The 13,801-nt window shown below is 44.9% G+C and overlaps 1 protein-coding gene across 6 annotated transcripts in view; it reads right to left on the bottom strand.

Annotated features, from left to right (window-relative positions):
* ETV6 (ETS variant transcription factor 6) overlaps positions 1 to 13,801 on the bottom strand; it is a 280,275-nt gene that overhangs the window by 18,557 nt on the left and 247,917 nt on the right. For all 6 annotated transcript variants that reach the window (XM_059935312.1, XM_059935316.1, XM_059935311.1 and 3 more), the window contains one exon: positions 1,017 to 1,562. In XM_059935312.1, the coding sequence (XP_059791295.1) occupies positions 1,017 to 1,562 (546 nt within the window). The remainder of the gene's footprint in view (positions 1 to 1,016; positions 1,563 to 13,801) is intronic.

Raw genomic sequence — 13,801 nt, 5'->3', positions numbered from 1 at the left:
TCTCCCTCCCATTACTGGACCCATAATCACCTTCAGCATCGAGCTACCGCCCTTCCTCAGTTCCTCCAGGCAAAATACCCCTTCTCTCTGCGCTGCTTCCACGGCACTGAATTATCCTCGCATACAGTAAGTACTCAATAAATGCTTGTGCATTGACTGGACGGGGCAGAGGGCTTATTTCCTTCTGCCTTGGAGCTTAGTGGTTTTCACATCTGTCTCTCCTAGTAAAATTTAAATCCCTTGAGGAAATAGTAAGTGTTATATCAGCTCCGTGTCCCCTACTTCCCAGTGCATTTATCTCTGCACAGCCCGTGCTCCAAAAGTGTCTCGTGAACGGAGAGAAGCTCTAGGAAAAGAGTTAACTTTGCCAAGAGGTTAGAGGATTATAAGCTCCTGGAGAATGACTTCACGTAAATTATGGGCGAGCTAGCAAATATACAATGTGGTGATTTTTTTCACTGGTTTCCACTGGTTTCTCGTCTTAGGGGAGTACATTTGGGCTTGTCAGCATAGAAGGGAAAGAATTCGGGAGTGGTTTCCTCTGTCCAAATGACACAGCAGCACCAGACTCCAACACCCTAATCCTGCTTTTCTCTCCTACCCCCTCCCAAGGTGAAGGCTACGTGGAGTTGCTGCCCAGAGGATGGAAATTACAAGCCTGAATCTGAGACAAAGGTTCTTCGTGCTGTGCCTGCTCGTTAATTAGCCGCTGGAAACGTCGGGACAGGGCCATTAACGCGCTCATAAACCTCTGATTTCAAATGCTTTTTCGCTCAGCCGCGATTCTGATGTGACTCTCCTTGTAAGCTGGACAGAGGACATTTGTTCCTTAACACTTCCGGGGCTCCTACCTCCTCCAGCCCCGTGGCTCATTAACTAGCCCCTTAAGGATTTCGCGTCCCGCAGGCAGACGCCTCCACTTGGCCTCCCAGAGCCTCGGAGGGCGCCTAATCGGGACAGTGTGAGGCTCCGAGCAAGCCCGAGGCTGGAGTGCCACCAGGGCGGCGCCCACGTACCTGCTATCCTCCCGATGGGCATGGCGTGCTCCTCGGGCGGGGAGACGGAGACCATGATGTGGTTCATGTACGCCAGGTCTTCCCGATGGGAGAGGTTGATGGGTTTCCCTTCCCGGTGCAGCCCGTCCTCGGAGAGCCGGGACTGCTTGAAATCCACGGAGTGCCGGGGGTTCAGAATCAGAGGGTGCATGATGGGACTGGGCATCAGCTGGATCACCCGTGTGCTCTCCTGCCGCGGGCTGGCGGGCTTCTGGTGGGGCTCGGAGGATGGCGGGCAGTGATTGTTCTCCATGGGAGACACTGACAGGGGGTAGGACTCCTGGTGGTTGTTCTCCTGGTGGAGCCTCGGTCCCTGGGCCCTCTCGGCCGGGGAGAGGCGGCGGATCATGTTGTCCAGGGGGGACCGGAGGGGCCGCTGCTCGGGGTCGGGAGAAGGCCGGTGGTTTGTCGTGATGGGTGACCTGGAACGGTGCAACAGTTCAATGGTGGGAGGGTTGTGGTGTACATTCTCCACCGACGGCCTCGGGGTCCTCTGGACACAGTTATCTGTGGAGCAGAGGGAAGGACAATCAGAGACCCTGATGCATGGTCAGGGGAGGGACCTCACTGCGGTCCTAAAGGTGGCAACCGTGGAGCACATGAGCGTGCCGGAGCGCCCTTCTTCCCGGGATGCAGGGTCTTTTTCTCCGCTTTAAAAAAACTAAAGTGCACGTACTCGAAATTATTTTTCTGCCAATGGACAAGCAAAAAATGTCTACAAACATTCCATTAATCACCTACTAGTGGCTTATAAACACAAGGAAGCCACACGTTCATTCTTTATCTTTTTGTTACTTGACTCTTCGACATGGCTTTTGGGGTCCTTAAGGGTTTTTCTCTAAATGCTTTCACTGACTTTTCATAACCCAACTTTCATATTCTCTACCTCCAGGAGTTGTTGGTACTAATGATAATGATGATGATAATAATAAAGCAATTACTATATATCCTACGTACTGGATTATATTGTTTAAAATTTATAACACGCCTAAGCAGAAGATACTAACTACTATTACTCCTATTTAACAGGAGAGAACATGGAGGCATAAAGAAGTTAAGCAACTTACCCAAGGCCACCCAGCCAGTTAGATTCCAGTAAGATTCTAGAACCTTATGTACCCATTAGAATATCTACTTCTCTATGTAGAAACTAGGGGGGAAAGTCACATCAAAACCTGCTCTAAGCATGCACAGTGGGCCTAATTTACATAATAACAATCTTGTACTTGAGAGAACATTGAGGATCATTTTGTTTCTGAGTGCACAGTCAGACAGAGTTAAGTAAGAAGAAGGAGGGATGGACCCCTGACAATACCTCCACCCCATCCCACCTGAACTTTCAAGCTGGAGACATCTGAGGAAGGACGACATCAGAGGTGTACACAGCTCAGGGACTTCCCTGGTGGCACAGTGGTTAAGAATCTGCCTGCCAATGCAGGGGACATGGGTTCGATCCCTGATCGGGGAAGCTCCCACATGCTGCGGAACAACTAAGCCTGTGCGCCACAACTACTGAGCCTGCGCTCTACAGCCCGCAAGCCACAACTACTGAGCCCGTGTGCCACAACTACTGAAGCCTGCACACCTAGAGCCCGTGCTCCGCAACAAGAGAAGCCACAGCAATGAGAAGCACGTGCACCGCAATGAGAAGCACGCGCACCGCAATGAAGAGTAGCCCCTGCTCTCTGCAACTAGAGAAAGCCTGTGCAAGCCAAAAATAAATAAAATAAATAAATTTATATATATAAAAAAAAGTGTACACAGCTCAGCAGCAGAAGTAGCTCCATGGGCTGGGTTGAGGGAGGGACCAGCACGTACGTGGCCTTAGGAGTCCTGCTAAGGGTTGGAAGAACAAAAATGTGCCTACAAAAATGGAGTTTGCATCTTAATGAGGTTTCTCTGGCCACATCTGTTCCCAGAGCTGTCTCACCAAAAGGATGTGCATACTTGCAGGTCCCTGTTCTGGTCAAAGACTTGTCCATGGTTCTAAGTAAAGCAAGTCAAAGATATCTCCTTTATCCATTACGACAATATCTATATGAAGAACATATAAAGGGGATCTGGGAATCTGATAGGGTTAGTACACAGAGACAAAGGTGGTGGTTTCTTAAAGTTTTATACAGGGTTAACAGGAAAATGGGGACTCCACTAGATCTGACAAATCATATGAGACAGTGAACAAAAGAAATACTGTTCATGATAATTAAAAGATCATCTGCCTGAAGGCAAAGGGCTTATTTTGTAACCACTATATAACATGCTGCCACGACTTTAAAAGTGCTTAAACATTGGAACACCTATCAATAGGAGACTGGTTTAACAAATGATGGTATATCTCTAAATGATGGAGGACTACGCAGCTATAAAATGGAATGAGGAATAACTAAATATTTTGCTAAGGACTGGTCTCTAGGCTCTATGGCTAGATGAGCAAAGCAAGGTGAAGTATTTACGGTATGCTACCATTTTTCTCAAAGGAGAAGGGGATTCCAGTTTCAGTCATGGCAGAGTGGCTTGTATCAGACTAACTTTCCTACATATAGCAATGATAGAATCTGGATAAAATATATTTATAAAAGTTATTGAGGGTACAGGAAACTGAAGGGGATTTTACTCTTGCAAGACAGGAACTGCCCAGAGTAAGATCCAAATTTATACAGCTGTCACTCTGAGGGCCCTTCCCAGTCCATGGAGTGTGAGGCAGCTAGAAAAAGAACAGAAAGTTGCTTGAGACGCCAGGGAGTAGAGTACGAAGCTGCCAGAAGGGCAAAAAAATTGAGAAAACAAATTCCATAAAGGAGGGACCCTCAGAGGGAGTAGCCACTAACTGGCACATAAAATTCCCTCAAATCCTTAACATGTGCCCCTGAACCGCAATGTGCAGGGGGAGCTCCAAGGAGCTCAGTGAAAGGTAACAGCTGTACAGTTCAAAGATACGAGCAGAAATCTCAGCTGCTGGCCATGGTATTGGAGACAAGAGTTCAGAGTTGGGGCTCTATCAAGGAAGGCTCTGAAAACACCTCAGGCTGCTTATTACCCCAGAATGGCCACACCTTAGGAGTAAGGACTATGCTCTAGGACAAAGGGATTTGCCTGAGGGCTAAAGGCAAAACTGAAATAAATCTTCCCATACCAAATATAAGACCAAGCCTCCCAAATTCAGAGTGACTGGCTAGTTATTTAACTGCTTGCTAGCAGAAAAATCAACACTCTTCAGAGGAATATAACATAATCCAGAGTCTCTACAATATGTTATATGTAATATTCAGTGTCCGATAAAGATTTTCTAGACATGTGAAGGAACAGAAAAATGTGACCCATATTCGAGAGGGATGGCAGTCAATAGAAGTAGACTCTTGAGATAATCTAGATGTTGGTGATAATAATAATTATAATAATAATTATTATTATATAATTATAATAATATATAATAATTAATCTAGATAATCTAGATTTAGATAATCTAAATGAGCAAAAAAGAACTTTAAAGTAGCTATTATAAATAAGTTCAAGCACTTAAAGAAAATGATGGTCATAATGAGTGATAACAGATGGAGACTATCAGAAAAGAAATGGAAATGATCAAAAAGGGTTTTGAACTGAAAAATACAGTACTTGAAATATTGGACTGGAGAGACTTAATAGCAGATGGGAGATAATAGAAGAAAGGGTTAGTAAATTTGAAAACAGATCAATAAAAATTAAAAACCAAGAAATAGATCTTCAGTGACCTGTGGAACAATATTAAATGGTCTAAAAGAAATGTAATTGGAGTTTGAGAAGGTGAAAACTTTTTTTTTTTTTTTTTATGGCGGAGGGCTGGTATCCACGCCCCCACTCTCAACACACATTTTTAAAAACTGAATTATTTTAAAGCAAATTAGAGATTGTGATACCCTATCCTAAGTACTTGTGTGGTCATCTAAGAAAATAAGATGATTTTCCTGCACAGTCACTATAACACTGTAAAAGAGGAGAAAACAGAAAGAATGGGGCCAAAACAAACAAACAAAAAAATCGAAGAAATAATGGCCAAATTGTCCTCAAATTTGTTAACAACAACAGCAACAACAATATACAAACTTAAAGATCCAAGAAGCTCGGCAAATTCCAAGCAGGATAAATACAATGAAAGCTATATTCAGGCACAGAGTCGAATTGCTGAAAACCAAGAATAAACAGAAAATTTTGAAAGCAACCAAAAGGGAAAGAAAAGTTACACCACATGCAGGGGAAAAGTTATACTAATTATGGCTAACTTCTTTTTTAAACACCTAGAGAGTGTGCAGTCATGTACACAAAAAAGATATGAATGGAGACCTGTAGATTGAAAGAGACTTAAGAGACACATCAGCAATTTGTGAAGTAGAGACAGACCCTTGCTTGGATTATGATTCGAACAAACTGCAAACACATCTATGAGGGCTTCCCTGGTGGCGCAGTGGTTAAGAATCCGCCTGCCAATGCAGGGGACACGGGTTTGAGCCCTGGTCCGGGAAGATCCCACATGCCGCGGAGCAACTAAGCCTGTGCACCACAACTACTGAGCCTGCACTCTAGAGCCCATGAGCCACAACTACTGAAGCCCGCACGCCTAGAGCCCATGCTCCGCAACAAGAGAAGCCACCGCAATGAGAAGCCCGCACACCGCAGCAAAGAGTAGCCCCCGCTTGCCACAACTAGAGAAAGTCCACGTGCAGCAATAAAGACCCAACACAGCCATAAATAAATAAATAAATAAATAAATAAATAAATAAAAATAAATTAAAAAAAATTTATGAGATAGCTGGAAAAATGTAAACAGTAATAAAATATCTGATAATATTGAGGAACTATTAGTTTTCAGGTGATGTGATGGCTCTGTGATTATGATTTTATAATCGGAATTAAAGTGCTTAATCAACCTTGCAAAGATACAGGTTGGGATGACAAGTCAACGTTCTCACTTTAACCTCAATGCAAATAATGCTTACAGGATACTGATTAGGCCCATGGGGTTAACTTTAATGGCCGAAATTATTAGTATGATAGAAATGATCTACAATCTTCTGGGGATGAGGCAAGTTTTCTTTTCATAGCTAATACAGATCTCAATTCTGCCATCCACAAAAATGAATTTATCTTTTGTCCATGGTTCACTTTTTATGTCACAGAACATGATCATTATAAGCGATATTTAAGACAGTTGCATTCTGAAGTTTCACTTATTTTCTTCTAAATGCCATTTACAGAATGCCTCCCTTTCCTTAAAAGCTTATTAAGGATTAAAAATACTTCAGGATGATGAAGACCATGTACTGAGAAATCCTATTTCCTGAATCCATTTCCCGTCTTACAAACTTTAAAACAGACACAGGCGTTGGCCAGTAGCCTGGTTACCTGCAGGTTTTCTTTGATGTCCTGGGCGTCAAGGCTCAGTGGATGGGTGTGCACTCAGGGCAAGCCTTAGGAAGTCTGGGAGAACTATGAGAGGAAGAACTTCTGTGCCAAGGGTAAAAGAGGAACTGATGTAATGTCCTGGAGAGATTTCACTCTCTGTTCCTGCCCAGATTTGGGGAACAATGAAGGAGGGAGACAGTGCTCTGGATAATCCAACTCAGATTTTACTTTTGACTCCGGATCTGGGCAGGAACAGGACTTGGATGGGCTTGATTTATTTATTTCTCTGCAGACACCACTGAAGGAGGAAGTACTTGATGAAGCTGATAACGTTAATGGTGGAGAACTGGAACTGAGGGTATTTAATTCCAGGCTCCTGGTGGTCTGGGCACACCACTGTCAAGGCTGAAAGGTCTGCAACGCGCCCTTCCAAGCTTTGTTTCAGTTTGCGAAGCATGTGCCCACGTATGGAGTGGGCTCTGACGCTGATACCCTGCTGCCTGCTGCCTCTGTTATTATAAGTTGGCAGCAGGGTATGGAAACTTATGAGACCAGAGCCGCCAGGCACAGAAGCTCCGGACACAGGAAATGCACTAAGCGGACAGTGGGTGCATTAAATCCCCCAGATGTAGGAGTCTTCTGTCTAAAACAAGAAGATGTTTTTTTGGTCTGGCCTTGATGTCTGGGTTTGTTCTTGGTGAACTGCCCAGCTGGAAAACTGGGAAATTATCCACATTGCCCTTGGTCTGAAGGTCTTGCTATGGGAGGGAAACGCACAAGGAAGAGAGAGGAAAAGCCACATGTAATTGGTCAGTGTGGGCTTAGAAGGAGGGGAGACGGGGAAGGTACCCAGGAGTGGTAGGGACCTCATTCTGGTTGAAAGTACTTTCTGATCCCAAACCTTTGTCTTTGTAGATCTCCTTTAGACACAAATCATCCCTTCTTCTCACTACCAAACAGCCCCCAATAAATTAGGACTTTAAATGTGATGATCACAAAAAAAGGTCTGATTTCTTTTCTCATCCTCTTTCCTTTTACTTATTAGGAAAGTTTCTCTATTTAGAATTCATTAGAATTCAACCCAATTTAATCATATTATATAATGAATAACTAGTAGACCTAAAAAACAAAGCAAAACTGTGCCTTTGGTTAAAGTCTTGGTTTTTGACTAGGAAATTTCCAGGGTAGAGCAAAGGCTAAGATCAAGTTTACGTCTCACACACCAGGATCACACTTCCCCATCATGCTTCCCCTAAGGCCATGGATGACAATAAGAGACGGAGATGCAATTCAACAGGCCCAGCAGATAACTCTCACTCATCATCCTCAGTACACTGCGATCCACATTTTTCCCCATGAAAACACCATTTCCCAGCACAATTTTGTAAAAGATTAGTAGGAACCATGAATGATATAAAGACCTATACAAAAATTACAGGCTCTAGATCTTGAGATGGAATTCAAAATAGATTTCATATACATACTCAGGTTCTGTCACTCCCTGTTATGAGTTGACTTGTGTGCCCCCCACCCCAAAATTCATGTGTTGAAGTCCCAACCCCCAGTACCTCAGAATATGATCTTATTTGGGAAAAGGGTCATTGCAGATGTAATTAGGTAAGGTAAGGTCATACTGGAGTAGCATGGGCCTCTATTCCAATATGACTGGTGCCCTTGTGAACAGGGGAATTTGGACACACAGACATGCACACGCTGCACAACTGGAGAGGAGTGTTTTGTCACACAGTCATTACAATATGAATTGAAGCAAAGAACTTTCAGCGATGCCAACCACGTGTGAAGTAGTGTCTCAGATGCAGGATATGCAGAGTAAGGAAACGCGGTCCTTGCTCTCAAGGGTACCATAGTCTAATGGAGAAGGCAGACATATCAAAAAACAACAAAAGGCTATAGGTGCTGAGTTAAGAGTCAAGGCACGCAGGGGTAGGCCACGCAAGATCTACAAGCCGAGGATCTCCAAAGATTGCCAGCAAACCACCAGAAGCTGGGAGAGAAACCTAGCACAGATTTTCCCTCACAGCCTCAGAAGGAATCCATCCTGCCCAGACCTTGATCTTGGACTTCCAGCCTCCAGAACTGTTGAGACAATACATTTCTGTTGTTTACACCACCCAGTGTGCGGCAGCCCTAGAAAACTATCCCTACTACCGCCTTTCCAAGAGGTTCAGCCAAGACTTTCAGTCAAGACTTTCCACTGACCCTTTGCCTGCCCATTTCAGTGTTGCCATCTCACTCAACTCCCTTGTCACATTCAGTTGTCACTGAATTCCCTTGCAGGGCCTGAGAAGAAAACTGCCCTAGCTTGGAGTGTAGGACTCAAAGACGTCTGGGGTCATACACAATAAATCCTAAGGAAGCAGGCTTCCCTGGTGGCGCAGTGGTTAAGAATCTGCCTGCCAATGCAGGGGACACGGGTTCGAGCCCTGGTCTGGGAAGATCCCACATGCCGCGGAGCAACTAAGCCCGTGAGCCACAACTACTGAGCCTGCGCGTCTGGAGCCTGTGCTCTGCAACGGGAGAGGCCGCGACAGTGAGACGCCCGCGCACCGCGATGAAGAGTGGCCCCCGCTCGCCACAACTGGAGAAAGCCCTCGCACAGAAACGAAGACCCAACACAGCCAAAAATAAATAAATAAATAAATAAATAAATTAATTAATTAATTAAAAAAAAAATCCTAAGGAAGCATCTAGAATTTTATAAGCATTTGGGTGAGAGGGACTGAAAGAAACACAACAGGTGACTTTCGGGACTCTGAGGCTTCATCTTCATCACTGTGGGCGGGACAGCCTCCAAGAGGCCGCCTCTGCCGGTGGTTTAGCGCAGACGGTGTGGGCGGGTCTACACCAGCCGTAGACACGAGGCTTTGTGCTCCCGGCCGGACGCTGGCTCTGCTCTTCCCAGGTGGTGTAGAGGGGTCTCCCTCAGTCTCAGGAAAGGCCCACAAAAGAAGTGAACGGAGAAATCAAGGGATGAAGTTGCAGATGAGCCAATTTGCCCTTTGGAGGTAAACGCTGTGAATCATTTATAGGGAGGGGGCCAGGGCGGCACAAAGGTCAGGCAGAGGAAGGCAGGAGAGGGGAAAGAGTGGAGGGCTTCCTTCTCTGGAGTTGAACCCACCACCCCCAGGCCTCTTATCTCAAAGGAATCAGGTGGCATTTCCTGAGGGCTAAGAGGAAATCTCTTGAAGACTTCCTGGTTACCTTGGGAGAATTATTCATGTCTACTAGGGACCTCTTGCCCCTAAAACTTTTAGCTCAATGGAGCAAGCTAGCCCCTGGACTAAGGGCAGCCCCCATACCCCCGGAGGAAGCCAGAGGAGGCCAGGAAGGTGCACGGGTCCCCCCCAGAAGGAGGCTGATGACCCGGATGAAAAGTGGCTCCGTGCACCACCCCGGGCCTCCGTGCGCTCCCATCACAACCAAATGCTCCACCGGGGACCAGGTCAGAGGGTGAAAGGTCATGCTGCCCTAGACCACGACATATAGGAGGCAAAGCAGGAAGAGGAGGCCCTGGAGAGGAGAGGAGGGTAAAGAAGAGGGGAACGAGGCCGAGTGCGGGGGAAAGTGTCAGCTGGTGCTCGGGGGCTCTGACACTGGGGACAAGAGGAAGTTCTGGTGGGACCTCGTTACCTCCTGCCAGATTCAAGAGTCACAGGGATGAAAGGGGCACAAGAAAGGTTAATCTTAGAGTTCTTAAGGGTGAGAGGAGACGGCCAGATTAATAGAAAGGTTCCAAAGGGTTGTGGAGGACCTATCATGTGCCAGGTACTGCAGGTAACACAAAGTGTAGGCACTGCTTATTTTTCAAACAGGCTGTATCCTGAATTCAGGTTTGCCCTTTAAATGTATTTTCCCACAGAAATCATGCAACAGATGGTGCCCCGTTAACCCATGAAGAAGTCCTAGGATAATGGCATGGGTGGACAACAGGGCTTTCCTATGTCCGGATGCAGAAACCTGGTGTTTGCACAAAGCACATGCCATTGCAGTAACAGGACTGCTTAAGAAAATTGGAATTGGAATAGCACAGGGAACTATATTCAATATTTTGTAATAACCTATATGGGAAAAGAATCTGAAAAGAATGTGTGTATTGATATATAACTGAATCACTTTGCTGTACACCTGAAGCTAACACAATATTGTATATCAACTATACTTCAATAAAAAAATAATTAAAAAACAGAAAATTGGAATTGGAGGTAAGAAAAAAAAAAACATTGCACAACAATGTGAATATACCTAACACTACAGAATCGTACACCTACAAATGGTTAAGATGATAAATGTTATGTGTATTTTATCACAATTCAGCTTTTTTTAAGTTTAAAGAAAAGAAGAAAAAACCTGAACCAAATAGTGCTAAGAAACAGCAAATAGTAATAATGAATAGCATTTATCGAGCGCTTGCTATGTGACAGATGCTGCTCTGAGGGCATTTCCCATATGAACTTGACCCTTTCTTACATCAATCATATTCAATAGGTACTGCTCTTCTCCTTCTTTTACAGATGAAAACAGAGACACAAGGAAGCTAAGGAACTTGCCTCAGGTCACACAGCTGGTGAACCGGGAGCTGGGATTTGAACCCAGGTGGTCTGGATCCACACACACGCACCATCACGCGCTCTCTGGCTCTACCACGTGCTACACGGTTAACATGTATAACAAAGATGTCAAACCCGGGCCAGTGGCCTCTTTGACACTTCAGTCACGAACACGATTCCAGCAAGACTAGAAAATTGGGGTGGTTTTTACAACAGCGGGTAATAGGATGTGGCCCGAGCAGCTGGAAGCCTCATCTACCCTGGTGCCTGCTCGGCAGCTGCCCTGGGGGGCCGGCTCTCAAGGAGCCGCCGCATGAGGGGCTGGTCCAGGGGTACAAGAGCCAGGGCTTCTGTTCTCAGAGGCCACTGCCTGACTCAGAACCCACATTTCTCCCAGGCCGGGAGATTTCTGTCCTGCTAATAAGTCCATTCATCCTGGGGCAGTCAACGATCCAAACAGGTGAATTCAGTCCAATTTAGTATGAGTTTTTAATATCATTAACTGAAGACATACACTGGGGTCTCAAAAGTTACCTCTGACATTTTTTGGTTTTCATTTGACAGTTTCAAGTACAGATGGTCCCCGACTTATGAAGGTTCGACTTAGCGATTTTTCGACTTTACAGTGGTGGCAAAGTGATACGCGTTAGGTAGAAACGGTACTTCAGATTTTGAATTTCGATCTCTTTCTGGAGCTAGTGATATGCAGGACGATATTCCTCGTGACGCTGGGCAGCGGCAGTGAGTACAGCTCCCAGTCTGCCACGCGATCACGAGGGTGAACAACGGATACCATCCTGTACCCAGACGACCATTCTGTCTTTCACTTGCCGTACAGTGTTCAATAAATTACATGAGATAGTCAACACTTAATTACAAAATCGGCTTTGCGTTAGATGATTTTGCCCAACTGCAGGCTAATGTAAGTGTTCTGAGCATGTTTAAGGTAGGTAGGCTAAGCTGTGCTGTTTGGTAGGTTAGGGGTATTAAATGCATTTTCAACTTAGGATATTTTCAACTTAAGATGGGTTTATCTGGCTGTATCCCCATCCTAAGTCTGGGAAGATCTGTACTATGAAGCAGAAACATTACAAGCAGGAGTGCGGGGACCTGCCAGTATATCGTACCCTAGTACAATATACAGTATATTGGACCTGTCTCGGCATCCTAATCTCCATGGTTCTTCTACTCATCGTTTAATCATCTGCCCTATTTTCAGGGCGCTTGCAAACACACAAAATTAATAAAAAACGTTATTTCGGTCAGCTCATTCATGCTGCAGTGGAATGAACACCGGCATTGGAACCACGTGGACCTGGGGTTAGGTCTTAGCTTTGCCACTACATAGTTATGTGATTTGGAGGCAGGGTACTTTACTGCTCTTAGCCTCAATTTCCTCATCTACAAAGTGGAAATAATATTACCTTCTTTATGGGGTGGTTGTGAAGATTAAATGATTTAAACATGTAAAAGCTTAGAACAGGGCCTGGCACACGACGAGGACCCCATAAAGGACCCCTTCGCTCTTATTTTGTTATTATGAGGTAGATTCATGTACCTCACCTCGTTGAATTATCTCATTAAAATTGTATAAGATTTCCTTCCTCCAAAGCAGTCTCTGGCACTTGGATTTGGTGGGCAGGGGGAGGGAGAAGGGGAAATATTTCCCCCAGTAAAGCAATCATATAAATAAAATTTCTGTGGGCCATCCCAGAATACAGGCCACCCTCCATGAAGAAATGATTTCCCTCTACTATCTGGGCCATGACCACGGGCTACTTGTAAGGAGAACTGAGAACGACAGCATTTCGACACCTGAAATTTCTCGTCCTCACTTGCAATTTCCATATCCACCTGGTGACAGAGAGCTGCCCCAGAGCAGAACTTTCACCTTAGAACTGTGGCTACTGCTACAGAAACAATCACAGCACAGCATGTGGGAATAGTTTCAAATTCAAGTGATTAAAAATCACCTCCCAATTCCCTGGCGGTCCAGTGGTTAGGACTCGGCACTTTCACTGCTGGGGCCCGGGTTCGATCCCTGGTCAGGGAACTATGATCCTGCAAGCCACGTGGCATGGCCAAAAAAAAAAAAAAAAAAAAAAAAAATCACCTCCCAGTCTCTTAGATGGGGGCATAAGAGAGGGTGGACTGAAGGGTCGAAATTATAGGCGGGTCCCCCGAAGAGATTATGGGATGAGGACATTTGAGAAACACAGATCCTGTTCCTCCTCCCTGGAGACTTGTGCATGTCCAGTCCGACAGGGGTGACTCTGCAAAGCTGACCCCATTCGGAGACCAGCCTAGACTAGAAGCATATTTTAATTGCTCAATGAACTTTTAGGGAATCACTCATTCAAGCAGTTCTAACACCAAAGGACCGGTGGCAATCGAATATATACTTTGGCACCAAGCTTTTCTTCTTAAATATTCCATGGGGGCCAAAAGTCATTGACTTCGGAACCCAAAGTATCAAAAGAAGTTGATATCACAACTGTGTGTGACAAAATAAATTTATTTTATAACCATCTGCTGGTCTGAAATTTCTAAAGATGTTTTGCCTCCTGGTTTTGGTGAAAGAAGTAGTCTCCTTCTTACATAGCTATCTACGTTATACCTAACTAATTCATAACATGCAGATAAGATGGGTAATCAATAATCAAAGAAAAGGAATCTATTTAAAATGAGATTTTTCACTGTGAAACAAGTGAATGATGCTACTCTTGGTTTGACTACTAAGAGGGGTAATGTTATCAGCATTTCTTGATAAGGTGAGATCAACGAGAAGAGATGTTCAAC

Source organism: Balaenoptera ricei, chromosome 10 (assembly GCF_028023285.1).
Source record: "Balaenoptera ricei isolate mBalRic1 chromosome 10, mBalRic1.hap2, whole genome shotgun sequence".
In the NCBI taxonomy this organism is placed as follows: Eukaryota; Metazoa; Chordata; class Mammalia; order Artiodactyla; family Balaenopteridae; genus Balaenoptera; species Balaenoptera ricei.
This window is presented reverse-complemented; position numbering and strand designations above follow the sequence as displayed.